The 17,319-nt window shown below is 39.0% G+C and overlaps 1 protein-coding gene and 1 pseudogene across 5 annotated transcripts in view; both read right to left on the bottom strand.

The window, feature by feature from the left end:
• Positions 1 to 17,319, bottom strand: part of COBLL1 (cordon-bleu WH2 repeat protein like 1) — a 146,374-nt gene that overhangs the window by 58,041 nt on the left and 71,014 nt on the right. For all 5 annotated transcript variants that reach the window (XM_070422846.1, XM_070422848.1, XM_070422847.1 and 2 more), the window contains exon 3: positions 2,792 to 2,980. In XM_070422846.1, the coding sequence (XP_070278947.1) occupies positions 2,792 to 2,980 (189 nt within the window). The remainder of the gene's footprint in view (positions 1 to 2,791; positions 2,981 to 17,319) is intronic.
• Positions 14,463 to 14,794, bottom strand: LOC139015664 (large ribosomal subunit protein eL33 pseudogene; annotated as a pseudogene).

The following is a 17,319-nucleotide window of genomic DNA, read 5'->3' as shown; positions in this document are numbered from 1 at the left end:
CAATAGTATATAAAGTGTCAAAATAGTTTGAAAGTCATAGGTAACAGTTCAATCTGGGGAGATCAGAGAGCCTTTATATAAAAGTTATATAAACTAACTGGAAAAAAATGTGGGTGGTACAGTACTCCATATGAAAAAACTTTCAAAAAGGCGTGCAGGTGGAAAACATAGAGTATCTGTAAAACAAGAGTCATGAGGCTGAAGTTCAAGATATTTAAAGGGGAGTAGTGAAGGAAAAGCCTATTTAATTTTGAAAGAGACATGAGGTTTACGCTTCCTTAATTTGGTATTGAATTGCTATCCCTGCACACTATGTGTGTGTGTGTGTGTGTGTGTGTGTGTGTGTGTGTGTGTGTTTAATATCAAAGATAGTGCCACAGCCCTAACTGGTTTGGCTCAGTGGATAGAGCATTGGCCCGAGGACTGAAGGGTCTCAGGTTCGATTCTGGTCAGTTGCAGGTTAGATCCCTGGCACAGGTTGGGGTGCATGCAGGAGGCAACCAATCAGCAATCGATGTGTCTCTCTCACATTGATGTTTCTCTCTCTGTGTCACTCCCCCTCCCTTTCACTCTCTCTAAAAAATCCATGGAAAATATCCTCAGGTGAGGATTAACAACAAACAACAACGAAGGATAGTGCCACAAACAGAGGGGTGGTTAGAATAATCTGAGGGTGGAGGGTAAATAGAGAGCTCAGGGTTAAGGAAAGAAGTTCTCAATAGAAAATAAAAGAAGCCAGTATGTGCCAGGCACTGATAGTATTTCATTTAATCCTAATGACTCAGTTATAAAACATTTTTATAGATAAGAAAACTGAGGCAATTCAACAAGAGTTGGCAGCCCAGAAATAAAAAGCTGATTGATGGAAAGTACTCAGATTTAGGGACTGGGAAGGCAAACCTGCTGGAAGATGAGAAAAGAGAGGAAAATCTACAGCCCCTGTAAGCACAAAGATAATGGAAATGACTATTGCAGAATCCAAGTTAAATATAAAGAAAATGCAGCAACCTGAAAAGCAGTCATATATTAGACTAAATAAGGAGGATGAAGAACAAATAACTAAGAAAGAGAAGTGGATAAGCTAGATGTCAAAAAGGTTGTGTTCAAAGAGGGACCCTAAGACCTCAGGATTGGGACAGCTTTCCATGTTGAAATACCACCATCCTGGGGGAGGGGTGGTGGACAATGGGTGTAGATACCCAGAATTAAGGAAACAGAAGAAAAGTTGGCTTAGGGTAGCATGTGGAAAAGGCTACAATAATTATAATGGTAGACAGGAGAGAGAGGAAAACCATAATTCTAATACTAAAGTCACTGAACTTTAAAAAAAAAAATCTAAAGAATGCAGAAGACTGATAGCAGAGAAGATGACAAAATAAACACCTGAGAGGTACATCTGGGAAGAAATTTTGGAATGCTGATAATGAAACTATCGTTACCTGTCAGCATCAGTGAAGAACCAAGAAAAATGCTAACTTTTAAAAACTTACTTTAAATTCAGAAGAAAAAAAAAAGAGGAATTGCCTGTATTATCCCCAGCCACATCCATTGTCATTATTTTAAAACCAGGGTAATGGTATTGTTTCAAAGATTGAAGATGATGGCCACTGTCTCTAACTTGCAGGACACCGTCCCATCCAGAAGAGGCTCAATCTGCAGGTGATCACCTGCATCTGAGGTAGAAGTCACAGGTTTTTCAACCTCCTAAATATGGTTCAATGTGTGATCTCCCAAACTGTTTTTAATACAAAATAATTGGCAAAATGCAACTTACTTACATTTAATGAGAATTTAATACTCAACAGAGTATTGTTTGCCAATGCTGAACTTTTCTATTTTCATGTACTTTCATTAATTTGTAAAGTTATGCATAGCCTTGATGATAAATTTTAAGATTAAGGTTCTATTGAATGAGTTTCGTCTAGATAAAACCACATTGTAAGAACGCAATGCCCAATATGTTGCTTACTTATTCTTTTGGTCCACAGACACATACACACACACACACACACTACTAAGATCAAAACTGCTTAAATTTCTAAAACAGGATTCCTGATAACAAACGGTGGTTAAAGGTGAAAGGTGGAACAAGACCAAGCATACAACTCATGTAACTTTCCACTTGAAAATGAAATGGAAAATTACACTTGGTTTTATTCCATTTTTCCAACTATTATATAGGTATTAAAAATGTCAGTTTCCTAAATCACATCTTCACTTCTTGCTGGGTTACAGTTTAGTTTTATATGGCTAGCAAATTTATCCACAGTTTTAGGAAGTTAGTTAGCCATTCAGTGGTATAAAAAATACTTCTTGTTTCACAGATAGATTTATCTGTTTTGATAAATAGGAGATCATTACATTTTAAGAGTAGTTAGTAACTTCTGCAAAATCAAATTCAGGGAAATAGCTTCAAAGAAAAAGCATAATTTGGAGAGGAAGAGAATGGGTTTTTTTATGGGTCACTGGCTTGCTTTTCTAAGTCTGACTTAGAAAATCAATACAACTGAGAACTGTTCCTCTGGGAAAGGCTATATTTTTAAATACATACTAAATGACTAACAAGTATAAAATAGTTGAAAATTTTAAGAGTCAGTTGACTGGGATGGTGGAATTCATAGTACTGATATCAAAACATTGTTAGAAAAAAGATAATACCTTTTAGCATTTTTTAAATAACCAAACTGAGTGATGAAGTATTTTGTCAAAGAAAAAAAATCAAGAAATATACAGCAGAGGGTTTGAATGACAGCAGAAAGGAAGTCCTGGCATTTCGCTAGCTCCAGCATACCTGCCATGAACAGTTGTAGATTTGATAATGTCCCCAGGTAGAACCACTGTGAGTTCAATGTCTTTATCTATCATACTTTCTTTCTGTTCCATGACGAAAGCAAAGGATTCTACAGCATCATCAACTGGAGAGGCATCAAGGTTTTTGGTCTCAGCTGGAGGAAGGGGTGCCTTGGCTTTTGGTTTTCTCCTAAAATAAAAACAATGGCAGAAAATGAAATATATGTATTTTCAAAGTAAATTTCTAATGTGATCTAATTTAATAAAAACACAAAATGTGTGTGCATATATGTTTTTCACATCTAGAAAAAAAAATGCACCAAAATATTAACTGTTAGTTTAATAATAATAATGAAATAAGGATTTTTTTTTTTGCCTTTTTTGTCAGCACTTTTTTTGTTGTTGTTCTCAACAACCTGCCTATATTACTTGGTAATAAAAAGAAACAAAATAATGAGGAGATTGATATTTGCCTCCATTAACTCAATTAATGTGTGCTTACTATAGCAAAGCAAAAGTATACCATTTTCTTTGATGAGATAAAGTATACTGTCTCTGGGTGGAGATCAGTATCTCCATCACATACTCATAATAGCTCTTCACTTTGTGCCTTTCATTCTATTTGTTTCCAATTGTGTCTTCTACCTCTCTATCCAGATAAACCCTACCTACCCTTTGAAGTCCAGCTGAAACCCACTCCCTCCTGCCCCTTACACAGTCTCTCCCTATAGATTGCATATAACGGATTCCATAAGTGTAACATATTTTTCTGGGTACCAGTTTCATTTCTCTACCTACATTTACTTAGAAGAAAAAAAAACATGTTGTATTTCCCACTGCACTTAGCAATAACCAATAAAGTCTGAGTGGTTATTTGATAAATTATATTGCTGTTTCAATGAAAATTATTACAAATAATTATTTGAGTAAATATATTTTAGTGCCACTTACTAGAATAAGCCTTTAACAGATTTACAACAGAAATAATAGGTAGTATACATCATGAAAAAATTCACATGGGCCAATTCAATGATTTGATGGGTTGAAAAAGTGAAATATAAATATAAAATAACTATAAGTAATGACACATATACTTTTTAAAGTACTGCAAGTTAGAGTTTTTAAAAATGTTACCTTTATAAAAGACTGATTGCTTTTGGAAAAACAACTACTACTGCTTTCCATTCAGGAAAAATATAAAATTTTAATTCCTCTCACTCCCCATTTTCTAGGCAACAATACAAATCAAACAAGTAAAAGGGCTTCTTTGTTAGTAACTACATAACATCCAACTCTTCAGTATTTTCAAAATTTAAGGTCTCACAAATACAACCACCTTTACGCACTCAGCATCATGAAAAAAACGCAAGTGAGGTTCCTACATCTATTAATTTTCTAAAATAATAGGCCTTGGAGTATAATTGAAAGATATATTGAACTTTAGAAAAGATTTGAAATAAATATTTTAAAGTGTTACAATAAATAGAATAAGTTCATAAAAATCTATATGAAGAAAAACTTGAACCAATTTCAAAACATTTTTAATCTGCAGACATTGACCATTCACATATTCGCAAACATTTATCTTGTCACAATCATGTGGCAGACTCAGCTAAGCACTGGGGATGTAAAGTCAATATTGAGGCAGGATAGTAACAAGCTAGGAAGATTCCTTGGCATGAGGAATAGGGAAACTGAGACACATAATTCAACAAGCAGTTTGCAGCCACCTAGTAAATCCTATCTTCCCTAACCCCCTGGACATGTCCCAAGGCCCCCTTTTCTCTGACTTCTTAGTGAGCCAAAGCAGCTCAGCCTAAGCTCATTTCCTTGCCTAGTCCCTCTCCTGTTACCCTAGGCCAGCGGTTCTCAACCTGTGGGTCGCGACCTCTTTGGGGGTCGAACGACCCTTTCACAGGGGTCGCCTAAGACCATTGGAAAACATATATATAATTACATATTGTTTTGTGATTAATCACTCTGCTTTAATTATGTTCAATTTGTAAGAATGAAATTGGGGATCACCACATCATGAGGAACTGTATTAAAGGGTCTGGCAGTAGGAAGGTTGAGAACCACTACCCTAGGCCCTTCCTTGTTTCACTGTCCCCAGTGTTCATAAACATCCTCTAAAATTCACCTGGATTTGTGCTGTGAAATTTTTCCTGCACAAAGTCAAGAATCCACATACTACCAGCCTGTCCCTAGGCAGACACACTAAGGACCAGGTCCCCTTTCCAGTAGCAATATGACCCAGATCCTACCCCTAAAGGGTTTGTGATCCGAAAGGACGGTCAGATATGTATAAAATTACAATAAAGTTTGATGTCTGCTCTCATATAAGAAGGTATGCAAATGGTACTGCTAAAGCTCATAGGAAGAGAAACTTTCTTAAGAACCCAGAAATGTTTTACAGATAGGGAACAGTTGAGTTTGGGGGAATGAATAGAAACACAGGAAAAGATAAGAAATAACTGATATTTCAGGCAGAGGAAAGTAAAGGGACTCAGATGACTAATGAGTCTCCAACTTAATTTAACTTCCAATTCCTCTTCCCAGATTCTCCAAACCAAATCTTTTCCGCTCCAAGTCTTCTCATCTCAGTAAGTCACAATGCTTTCAGTTGCTTGAGCCAAAAATAGCCTCTTTCATACACATGCAACAAAATCCATGGATAAATTTCTCCAGTTCTTTACTGTATCATAAATAGATCCAGAATCCACCAACTGCCTTGTTCACCAAACACCTCTGTTCAAGCTGCTAAGCCCTCCTGCTCCCAATGTTGTCACATTGCACTCTGCTCTCCATGTCCCAGCCCAGCAGCTGGAGTGATTCTTTTAAAGTAGAAGTCAGATCACTGCACTTCTCACACCCTCCCAAGTCTTCAGACCCCACCCAGAACAGCATCTAGAGTCCTGTCATGTGTACAGGACTGTCCTCTCCAGTCTTCTCGCTCCCACATTCTCCCTAGGCTCATTGCACTCCAATCTTATGACTCTTACCTTTTCCTTGGAAACACCTAGAACATTCCTGATTCAGGACCCTCTACAAGGTTTCCTCCTGACCTTAAGATAACACCTCTATTTATGGGCTTTACTTTTTGCCTTAGGGCTTATCAGCAAGGAACATCCTGGTTTATCTCCTTCCAATAAAGAGTAAGGACTTGTCTCTACTACCCGGTGTCACATGTTTGCAAACGTGGAACAATGCCTGCCACATAGTAGCCACTCATATTTACTGAATGAATGAACTCAATGAATACTATCCACAAAAGATGAGATACTTAAGCATATAATTGAGAAGGAAAAAGGTTCTTACCACCAAGGAAGGAAATGAATTTTTATATCAGGATTACTTGTGTTGGACTTTTAAAATAATTGATTCTATTTTTTTTTAAGATAAGTATTAAAAAATGTATACTGAGACCACTGGCATGGCTCAGTGATTGAGCGTTGACCTATGCACCAGGAGGTCACAGTTTGATTTCCGGTCAGGGCACATGCCCAGGTTTTAGGCTTGATCCCCAGTAGGGGGCAAGAAGGAGGCAGCTGATCATTGATGTTTCTATCTCTCCCTCTCCCTTCCTCTCTGAAATCAATAAAAATGTATTTTAAAAAATACATACTGGATTTATTGGCATGGGATAACTGGGAAGTTTAGTGCTTTGAAAGAGTTCCTAGCAAAACACAGGAGAGAAGCCCAGCTGCACAGGCAGGGAGGCAGAGCATCAGGAACAACTCTGTCCACAGTGAACTTGGCTTTCAAAAGGATGGCAGTGAAGGAAGGTCTGACAGGTACCTCCTCCTGTCACCATGGCCTTCCTATAGCCTGCTTCCATCATTCCAGGCACCTTCCCAGCTCCAAGTATTGCTCATCCTGGTCTGCACCTGAATGCCCTTCCCATCCTCTCTGCCTTTATAGGTCCAGATTGAGTCACGATTTCTTGGACTGTCTTCCCTTGTCTAAGGCATGCAAAGAACTACTCTGACTCACAGTTTTAATGTTCTGTGTATGTGGGACTGTCTTATTTCCTAAGGTTCTTTGAATCTGTGATGAAAACCCATCTCTAATTACTAAAGTTAAGTCTACTTAAAAAAAAAACACAAAAACACACAGCAGAACAAAGCACTAGTTGAAATATTATTTACATAGAACTTCTGTTAAGAACATCTTTAATTTTCCCTAGCATTACTTGAAATAATAAAACATTTGTTACCCTGGGTCTTAAAAATTAGAAAGCATATTCGAATCAGACCAAGATCCTTCCACAATGAACTAGAAATCATGGGGAAGATGGAATGTGTAAGTAATTAAATAATGAATACAAAGCAAAGAATGGGTAATCCTGAAAATTCAGAGCAATGAGAGCAAGCTCAAACTAGCTCTGTGGGAGTGTGGAGGCAGGTATCAAGGTATATTTCAAAGAGAAGAAATGTATGACTCAGCTCTTGAAAGAAAAGTAGAATTTAGACAAGCAGAGCCCTGTAGGATCAATTATATGTTGGTTCCCAACTGTGATCTATTTATATGAAAGTTAGGAATGTGGCTAGCTAGTTAAAGTTTGCTGACTACATAGCATAGACTAGCAAAAAGAACACCAGGTAGAGGCCTGGATTTGGCCTGAGTCCTAAGTAGCTTTAGACTTTGTTAACTTATTGGAAATATTCACCAATGAGGATTTTAAGATTGATCTACTGACATTTCTTCCAATGTTCTTGATTATACTTTGAAGCAATAACAAAATTAAATGTCACCCAAAGTCAAAGATACACTGAAAGTAATCAAAAGTTATAATCTAACTGTAAGAAAGTAAAAAAAAAACAAAGTAACACATCAACATGCAATAATTCTTAAATAATACTGCTTAAGAATACTTGTTTTCACTAATATTTTAAAGTCACAGTAATGGCCATTAAAGTCCCTGTACTCTTTTAAACAAGAATGTTTGAGCTAGTTCTCTTACCCAAGGGATTTTCACATAAACTCTTCTTCCCCAGTGGCCTAGTCTGACTATCAGTTTCTACTCCTCAGAGGCTCCTATCTTTAACAATAAACAATAGCAAATTTCACACAAGGGTGGGTAGAGAGGTTACACTGAAAAGATACTCAAGACAGAAAATTTCTCTAGGTCAGAACAAAAATTCCTTAATCAAGCCTTAAAAATATTGAAACTATCTCCTAGTTCCAATACATTATCAAGTCCTGTGAATTCTCAACTCTAAATCATATCCATAGTAATTATTGCTTAAGTAAGTCATTGCTTTATTGATTAAAATTATCTCAGTATTACATTCAATTTCCATAATGAAAAATAAGGTACAATTTCGCATTACACAATAATACACTAAAAATATCAAAACTTAATTTCAATGCAGAATTCAATTGGAATCCTGCTATTACTACTGATTGGTCTTTTTATTATTTGATTTACAAACTCTTCAAAAATCATTTGTCCATGGTAATCATTACTCCATCCTGTCAATATTAACATCTTAAATGAAAAGAGGGAATAAAGTAATAGAAATATCTTTAAGTCACCCCTTCTTAGTTTGAGGAAAAAAGTTTTAAATTACATGAGTTATAATTATATCCTTAATAAGCCACTACAGTCCAATGGCATCTCATGTGTTTACTGTATTTATATAGTATTCTTAGAGATTCACTCAGAGAGGTACTATACAAAAATACAGCTTCAATATTAGATACAAAATGTAAGAATGGAATTATAAGTGTTAAAACAATGGGCATTTTGCCCTGGCCAGTATACTCAGTGGTTAGAGCATTGAACTGTGCACCCAAGAGTCTCAGATTCCATTCCTGGTCAACGGTATGTACCTGGGTTGTGGGTTCGCTCCTCACCCCAATCAATGTGTCTTTCACATTGATGTTTTTCTCCCCCCGCCCCACTTCCACTCTTTCTGAAAAGCAATGGAAAAAATATCTTCAGGTAAGGATTAACAAAACAAAACAAAACAAAAATGGACATTTTAAGTATTACATTTTAATGACCAAAAGGAAATCTAACAGCCACCTTCTTTCACTATAGAAGACTATCTAACAGAAGCTGCCTTGTGATAATTGTCCATGAGGCAGTTCTTCTAAATAACTGGCCGTGTTTTGATGGCCCCTAATCTATGCATTTCAACTGTAAAGTAAAGACTAGTTTCTCAAAAACAATTGCTTAGTCTTTATCTCTCTCATTAAACAAAACAAGAGAAAATTTATTAAACAAAATTTGTTCCAATTGTGGGCATAACATTATGCTATGTGCTTGAGGGAATGCAATCAAGAGCCTAAAATCAAACCAGGGTGAATACTAGTATATCCAGTGACTTTAAAAGATAAGCAAAAATGAAAGGCAACAAGGAGAGGCCCAAGGCATTATATGACTCTTGACAGACATTTCTCTTGTCAAGGTCTCCAATCACCTGTGTATCCCAATGTAATAGACGATTATCTGTCTAATCTTGGTCACATTTGAGTAAGTGCCCAAGTTCCAATGACACATTTAACAGCTGCCCAAACCCTCTTCTTGGGATTCTCTTCCCTCTACTTCTTTGTGTGGCAACAGTTTCTTCTTTCTTCACTGCCACTCCTCAGTGTCTAATGCCCTCATACCCCTGCCTGATTTCTAAATGCTGGAGCACCGCAGAGCTCCTTCTCTGCTCCTTTCTCTTCTTCCACAGCCATCACCCCCAGATGATTTCATCAAACTCAATGGCTTCAATTACCATCGACAAGTTGGTGACTCTCAAATTCACATCTCCAACCCTGACCTATTTATTGAGGTCTGTCTTATATGCCCAATAACTGTGGGGAGCCGATATAGGGTTAAGCATAGTGGAAAAATACCATGTAAGGAAAAATATCCTGTAACTAATTTACATCTAGAAAAAAATTTTTTTTTTCATTTTTAATGCTAACAGCAAGACACCCATGAAAAACATACATGGCGTTAAAATAAGCCAAAGGAAAATCATTTGGGCAAATATAAAAAGGATCCCAAGTAAAATTTCCTTTATTAACTTTTGGTCGAGAACATGTTTGTACATTTTCAGAAAACAACTCCAAGACCATGTGGATTCCTGCAACAGAGAGGAATTATCAGGAATGCTCCAATCATGAAGACAAGAGGAAAAACAATCCAGAGATGGAAGACGCTGACGATGCTTTGCCATGCTAGCAGTCAGCAGCTGTGCGTTGCTGCAGGTTGCCCTGGATCAAACCAGAGAGGATTGGACCTGCATTGCCACCATTTGTCCACCTTCCAGAACTGAAATATCTTTGTTGACATGTACACATAAGGAACTGTTGGACATTGAAACTTGGACTCAGAACTGTTGGACATTGAAATTGGGACTTAAACATTTTTGTTCTTGATGCTTAAGTTTTACTTTTATTATGGTAGCTTTTTGTTCTTGATGTTTAAGTTTTATTTTTATTATAGTAGCTTAATAATAAAAGAAGGGTGAGATGTGGGGAGCCGATATAGGGTTAAGCCCCGGACTGACAAACAAGTCCCAGCTTAAAGGGCACTGTCCTCTTAAGCATAATTAGGCTTGACTTTATGGCGCTCCCCAGATCTTATCTGGGAAGCTAATGGGCTGAGTGAAGTGCAGGAAGTGGCCAAAACAAGTGAAACTCACAAGAACAAAAACAAGTGAAACTCACAAGAACTGTGTAACTATGGTAACCACTATCTTGTTTACCTCTGACTATAAAATGGTTGGTGCGGCCTGAGCACCGGTGGAAGTCCTTCCTCTTGAGTTGGACTTACCGCCTGGCCCCCCAACATTCCCAAATTACCTCTTGTCTTTTCTCTTTCATTTGTGTGCGGCTCCTCTTCCAGATCCTGAACCCTGAACCACGTGGGACGTGGAGGGAAACATTTACAACAAATAACCCCATGGTTATCTCCATTTGGATGTCCCATAGGTATCTTAAAACCAAACTCTTGATTCTCCTCTCCACTCCCAATGCCTATTCACATCCAAAACTCCCCCAGTAACCTTCCCACCTCTGCCAATGACACGACATTAAACACCACCGGTTACCTCAAGCAAAAGTCTTAGGCATGATTTGATTCCTCTTTCTCCCTATGTCCTAGTTCCAATAAAGTATGAGGTCCTGTGAATTCTTAACTGTAAAACATATCCTACTCAGTGTACTTTTCATCAGTTCCTCTGCTACCACCCTTTGAGTGCCAACCAATATCCTAGGAACTATGCTAAAATTGCCAAGGAATTTTGAGTTAAGGTTTTTAAATTTTTTTTCCCACATAAAGAGTGAACTAGTAGCATCTAATAGTGACACTGCAGGAGGAGCACGATAGTGCTCCCGGCACTTTTGGCGAAAGACAGGAGGAGCGCACACGCGATCATGCTCCCTGGCACTCTAGGGGTTAAGACAACATCTCTAGTTTAGAGGGCTCCAATAGCCTCCTAACCAGTCTTTCTGATAGCAGTCAGAGTGCTCTTTTAAGTATGTAAATAAGCAATGTGGGGACAGGGGTGTGTGATTGTGGGGACAGGGGTGTGTGGAAGAGGGCATAGAGGGGATAAATGGTGATGGAAAAAAATAAAATAAAAATTAAATTATACACACACACACACACACACACACACATATGTAAAGCAGATAATATCTTTGATCCTTCACTGGCCTCTCATTACATAGAAAATAAAACTCAAATTCCTTTCCTTGGCTTACAGATCAACTAGCCTGGTGTTCTCAAAGTGTGAACAGCACCTGGGAACTTGTTAGAAATGCAACTTCGCAGGCCCTAACCCTGATCTATATAATCACAAACACTGGGAGTAGAGCCCTGCAATCCACATTTGACAAGCCTCCAAGTGATCCTGATGTGTGCTAAAGTCTAAGAAACCACTAGCATCTGCCAACTTCGGAGCTTCCCCTCCTATTTCAACTCCTTGCGTAATTCACACTGGCATTCTTTCCAGTCTTTAAACAGACCCAGTCCTTTCACAGCTGAGGGACTTGCCCAGCTGTTCCCTTTGCCCAAAATGCCTTTAACCACAGATCTTCCAATTGTCTGCTCCTTGAGCTCATTCAGAGTTCAGCTCAAATATCTCTTCCTCATAGAGATATTCTCTAACCACTCAAAAGAGGTGTCACCCCTCTCAGCACACCCTTCATATAACCCTACTTTCCCGATCTCACATTTATCACTATCGGATACCATCCTGGTTGCTTATTTACTTGTTTATTACTTGCCCTTAGCCTCCAGAATGAAGATTCTCTGAGTGCTGGGACCTGGCTTGCCTCATTCTCTGCTAGCACCTGGAACTACAACAGGCACAAGTTAGGGTACTGCATACATGTTTGTTGATTTAATTGAGGGAGGCAGAAAGGGAAGGTTATATCAATTCCATGAATTATACAACTCTGTCCTAACTGGTTTGGCTCAGTGGATAGAGTGTCGGCCTGCAGACTGAAAGGTCCCAGGTTCGATTCTGGTCAAGGGCATGTACCTTGATTGTGGGCACATCCCGAGGGGGGAGGGGGGAGGGGGGGAGGGGGGGAGGGGGGAGGTGCAGGAGGCAGCTGATCAATGTTTCTCTCTTATTGATGTTTCTGACTCTCTATCCTTCTCCCTTCCTCTCTGTAAAAAATCAATAAAATATATTTTTTTAAAAAGAATTATACGACTCTAAGAACTTGGTTGCTGAGTATCAAACACTTTTGTAACACAAGCTATTTTGTGGCCAATGAAAGGAACAATAAGCCCAAAGAGACCCACACGAGTAAAAGTATTCAATCCTCAGGAAGATTCTAAATCCTATGCCTATTTGGGGTTGGGAGTGGGACTGGCGATTAAACTGGGACAGACTGACTTCTTGGGTGGAAAGAAACCTCCTTTGCCCAGATGTTCAGTGAATTCCCCGAGGCCATGTAACCCATTTGAGAGTCAGATGTCCTGGCTGTAGCTTCCCTTGCCCAATGAGGATCATGATTAATGTGAGGAAAGAACAACCTAATTCTGTGTGACATCTTCACTTGTAAAAGTGGAACTCACCTTTCCAGTACATTTGACATAACACACCAAATACAGAGGCAGGGGGCGTTCTTCACATCACACTAAACATGTGTTAAATGCTAGTGCCTTCGAGTTCCAAACTTCCAATAAGGACACTCACAACACAACTGGCTTTTATTCCATTTTACTATTATACTATCAACAACAACAGCTAACACCAGGGATGCTGACTACGTGTTGAAAATTGTCCTAAGTCACAGCATTGTGTGAGGTAAGTGCGACCATGCATCCCCATGTTCCAGGTGAGGGTGCCGAGGCACAGAGAGGTGAAGGGATTTAGCTGTAAGTGATGGAGTGGACATTTCAACCCAAGTTGTCAGATGCTAAAGCTCCTTCACTATTACATACATTGTCCCTTTGGGAGCTGAAACATTCACACGAAATAAACTAACAACCACAACAATGAATGCACAAAGCCAAGTGATAGAGGAGGAAAAAAATAGCAGTTACTGAATCTCCTGCTGAGCACTGTGCTGGTGCTTTCTTTTTCTTTTCTACATTTAATCTCATAAGGCAGTTGCCATTGCATTTAATCAGGGTTTACAAAGAATTTTTTCCCAAAGCACACAGAACATGGCACCAAACCCTCACCATAATCTTGACAAGAACTGTCTAAATAACCCCTGGTAGTATTTTCACAGGAATGTAGGAGCCAAATGTGCACATGCCCACTCACACCAACAGAGGCTTAGCTACCTCCCAGGTGGACTTTTGGAAAAAATGTATTGGGAATCAAAAGGCACGGCAGTGTCCTAACTGGCCATTCAAGTTACCTTAAATCAATCACTTCAGTCCTCCATTCCCTCATTTACAAAATACAGGTATCAGAATAGATGATCCCAGGCCCCTTTCACCTCTGACATACAGAGATTCTGCATAATAATTTTGTTTAGAGCCTGAAAGTGGAGGCCTCAAAATAAGATATTTTAGGACTGGGAGCAGGGCACAGGGGCTGAGCTAATTTACAGATAACATTTGGTTGAAGGGGTGGCATGGATGGGACTTGTTTCCAGGTAGCTCTTCCTATGCTGAGAACACTTCTGGTCAGGAAAGGGTCTCTTCTGGGGCTCGCAGGAAATGGCTCCACTTCCAAGTGCCTTTCCCTCTCTTGGCACACACACTAGGAAAAAATGATGAATAGAGTGACAACTCAAAAGAAAAATTTAAAAAGCTTCTGGTTTCATTCTCCCACACTCAGTTGGTTTGCATTTGAACACCTGGAATAGAAGGTCTCTATCACAAGTCATTCGTCAGTTCAGGTTCATTGCCCCAATTGCACCGCCACTCAAATCTGCCCACTAATCCAAAGCCACATTGATCACACCCTATGTTCCTATCATCTTAGATTTCTTTCCTTCTCCCCAGAACACACACACAAAATGCACAGATTCCTATGATCTTAATTCCCACCTCCCTGCTCCTTCCAAGTCCTGTTTTAACTCACTCCTTTTGCAGCCAAACTTCTAGAACTCTGCTGTCCCATGTGGCAGCCCCGTGGCTACTGAGCACTTGAAACATGACTAGTGTAACTGAGGAACTATATTTTCAGTTTTATTTTACTTTATTATTTCTTCGGGAGAACAAACCCATTTTATTTATTTACTTTTCATTAAGTTTAAATCCTTGAGGGGCAGAGCATTACACAGATTCTGTGTCCAATGGCCTTAGCTGGAAGGTTGCTTTGGAATTTGGCAGAAACCACGCTACTGTTTCCATGAGCATGAGTTACCTTTCCCCAGATGACTCTGGTTTTGTTCAGTTTGCCACCAGGAGTCACCGTGTTGTTTTTTGATTTATACACATAAGCACATCTATTGCCTAGACAGAATTCAGTCTCATCTGGAGGGTAAACACCTTCAATTTTAAGAAGAGCTATGTGCGCCCTCTGGTTTGGGAGACCCCACTTAGAGCAGCAAAAATGGCCTTGGACCACAGCCTTCCAGACATACTTGTCGTTACAGAAGTCATGTTCCCAGCAGGCCTCCACAGGCTCTGAGATGGCAGAAAAAGTACGTTATATTTTTAAACTGATACTTGATTCAATTACTGAATAACATTTAAGTATATTTGGAACTTGGCTTCCAGGAGACTACAGGATCTGAGCAGGACACTGTGGACATGACTCATTCACGGGGTGTCCAGGGGTCAGCACCAACTCAGGGCATATAAAACACACATATTCGGGACAACTTGCGTATGTGGAGCAATTTTCCCATTATGAATTTTATGGCATCTAAATACAGATCAAGTATTTCTAATGAAAATATAGCATCTGAATTGAGATGCACTACAAGTGTAAAATACACCCTGTATTTTGTAGACTTAATAAAATGTTAAAAATCTACTAGTACTTTTTACCTATTAATTATGTATTAAATTATATTTTTATATAGTGGGTTAATAACATATATTTCTGTGGTAGGCCGCCTCTAGGATGGTCCCCAGTGAACCCCACTTCTTGTGTAATCCTCTCCCTTTGAGTGTGGACTGGATTTAGTGAGTCATGTCCAGTGAACAGAATGCAGCAAAGGTAATGGGATGTCAGCTCTGAGATTAGGTTCCCAGAAGACTGTGCTCTCAGTTTTGGACATCCTCTCACCTACTCTAAGGGAAACCAGCAGCAGTGTTATGAAATGCCCTATGTCCAGCCCACAGCCAGTGAGGACCGAAGGGTGCCAATAGCCATACGAGTGAGCTCAGAAGCAGGTTCCACCCCAGTAGTGGCATGAGCCCCAGCTGACCCCTTGATTGCATCCTCACCTCAACCAGCAAGCTAGCGGAGTTGGGTTCTACGTAAACCGGATGCCTCAGTTTCAGCTTCAGGTTCCTGCTATTGTCGCTAGGCTCAAAAGCCCCTCTGCACAGGCCATCACCTGCCCACAGAAGGTATCCTCTCTGTAATACAACAATGAAAACCCTGTCTGGATGCCTCTTCTTTCAAGAACCTTTCCTGTGTACACATCGAAGTCCTTCCACTTTAAAATCTTTCAGTATCTTGTTTATGTTTATAGTGGGACACTTGCACAGATCCTTTTGCTCAGTAACTAACTATGAAGATCTATCACACGCAACACACTGTGTTGGATGAAATGGAGCAAAGCCAAGGACAAGACACAAGCCTTCCCCTCTGGTACTGACAGTGTGGTGGACAGAATTCAGAGGTAGCTGAGTAACTAACAAAGGCAGGAAATAAAGCCCCTTGGGCTACCTTGTGTCTTATGGCATAGTTGTCAGTGTATATCACCTTATCTGCCAGAAAAGTTTTTTGAGGCAGATATTATGAATATAATTTTTTGTATTTCTGATTAGTACATTACCTTCCCTTTTTACTTCTTTTAGGAACCTAGTAATTATGTAGAGTGAGGTCCAGAGACATAACAGAATTTCTTTGAAACACTATCTGTTCCGGGATAGGTTAGCATGAGGACATGAAGCTTTTGTTATGATTTTGTTGTCATTTACCCAAAAAGACATAAGGTGCTCCCTTATATCTTTTAAGCACATATCTATACCAATAGAAGATATAACTACACAATATGTATACCCCATTTTACAAAAGATGATAGGCTAATAGTTTACATCCAAGCCATGTACATCTAAGCATTTCTAAGCCCTTTCTCTCTCTCTCTCTTTCTCTCTCTCTCTCACACACACACACACACACACACACACAGCTTTAGTTAATAAATGCATAATTTGGTTTCCACCTTCTCCTTGTGGGTGGGTGTGGAGGGTGGCAGGGGGAAAACAAAAATTTCCAGCTCACTAGATACGTACAGTATTATCTTCCATGGGCAACATTAAGACATTCCAGAAAGGCACAAAGTGGTAGAAAAATATGTACATATTTGCAATTAAAGAGGAAAAAATAATTTACATGCTAATCACCAAGGTTACTGATATAATTAAAGGTTAGAAAGGAGTCAGAGATCTTGGTTTGCATCTGGGTCTGTACATAATAGTTATTAATCTCTCTGGAACGATTTCTTCAATCACAAAATTAGATAGTATGTCCTGCTTCACAGGGTTACTGAGGTGAAATGGATAATGTATATTCATTGTCCAGCCCAGTGGTTCTCACACTTGGCTACATAGTGAATTCACCTGAGGAGTTTTAGGAAATAGTGAGGCCTAGAACCCACTCCCAGAAATTTGGATTTAATTGGTTTGCAGGGATATTTTAAATCTTCCCAACTGATTCTGAAATGCAGACGAATCTGAAAACCACTGGTCTAGCATAATGCCTGATGCATGCTAGGTATTCAATTAGAGTTAATGATACACTTTCACAGAACTTTGTAAACTCTGAAACTGCCTGAAGGTTGCTACTTACGTCTATCAAGTCATATAAATTCAGGAAGATCTTAGAACCACTAAATATCACAAATCTTAAAAGTAGTCCAAAAGTTTAGTAATAATATTTCCAAATCCCCATTATATTTTGGCTGTCTTTTATCAAAGAAGAAAATCTC

This window comes from Myotis yumanensis, unplaced genomic scaffold (genome assembly GCF_028538775.1).
Source record: "Myotis yumanensis isolate MYYU_CA2020_CCGP unplaced genomic scaffold, mMyoYum1.0.hap1 SCAF_8, whole genome shotgun sequence".
Taxonomy (NCBI): Eukaryota; Metazoa; Chordata; class Mammalia; order Chiroptera; family Vespertilionidae; genus Myotis; species Myotis yumanensis.
This window is presented reverse-complemented; position numbering and strand designations above follow the sequence as displayed.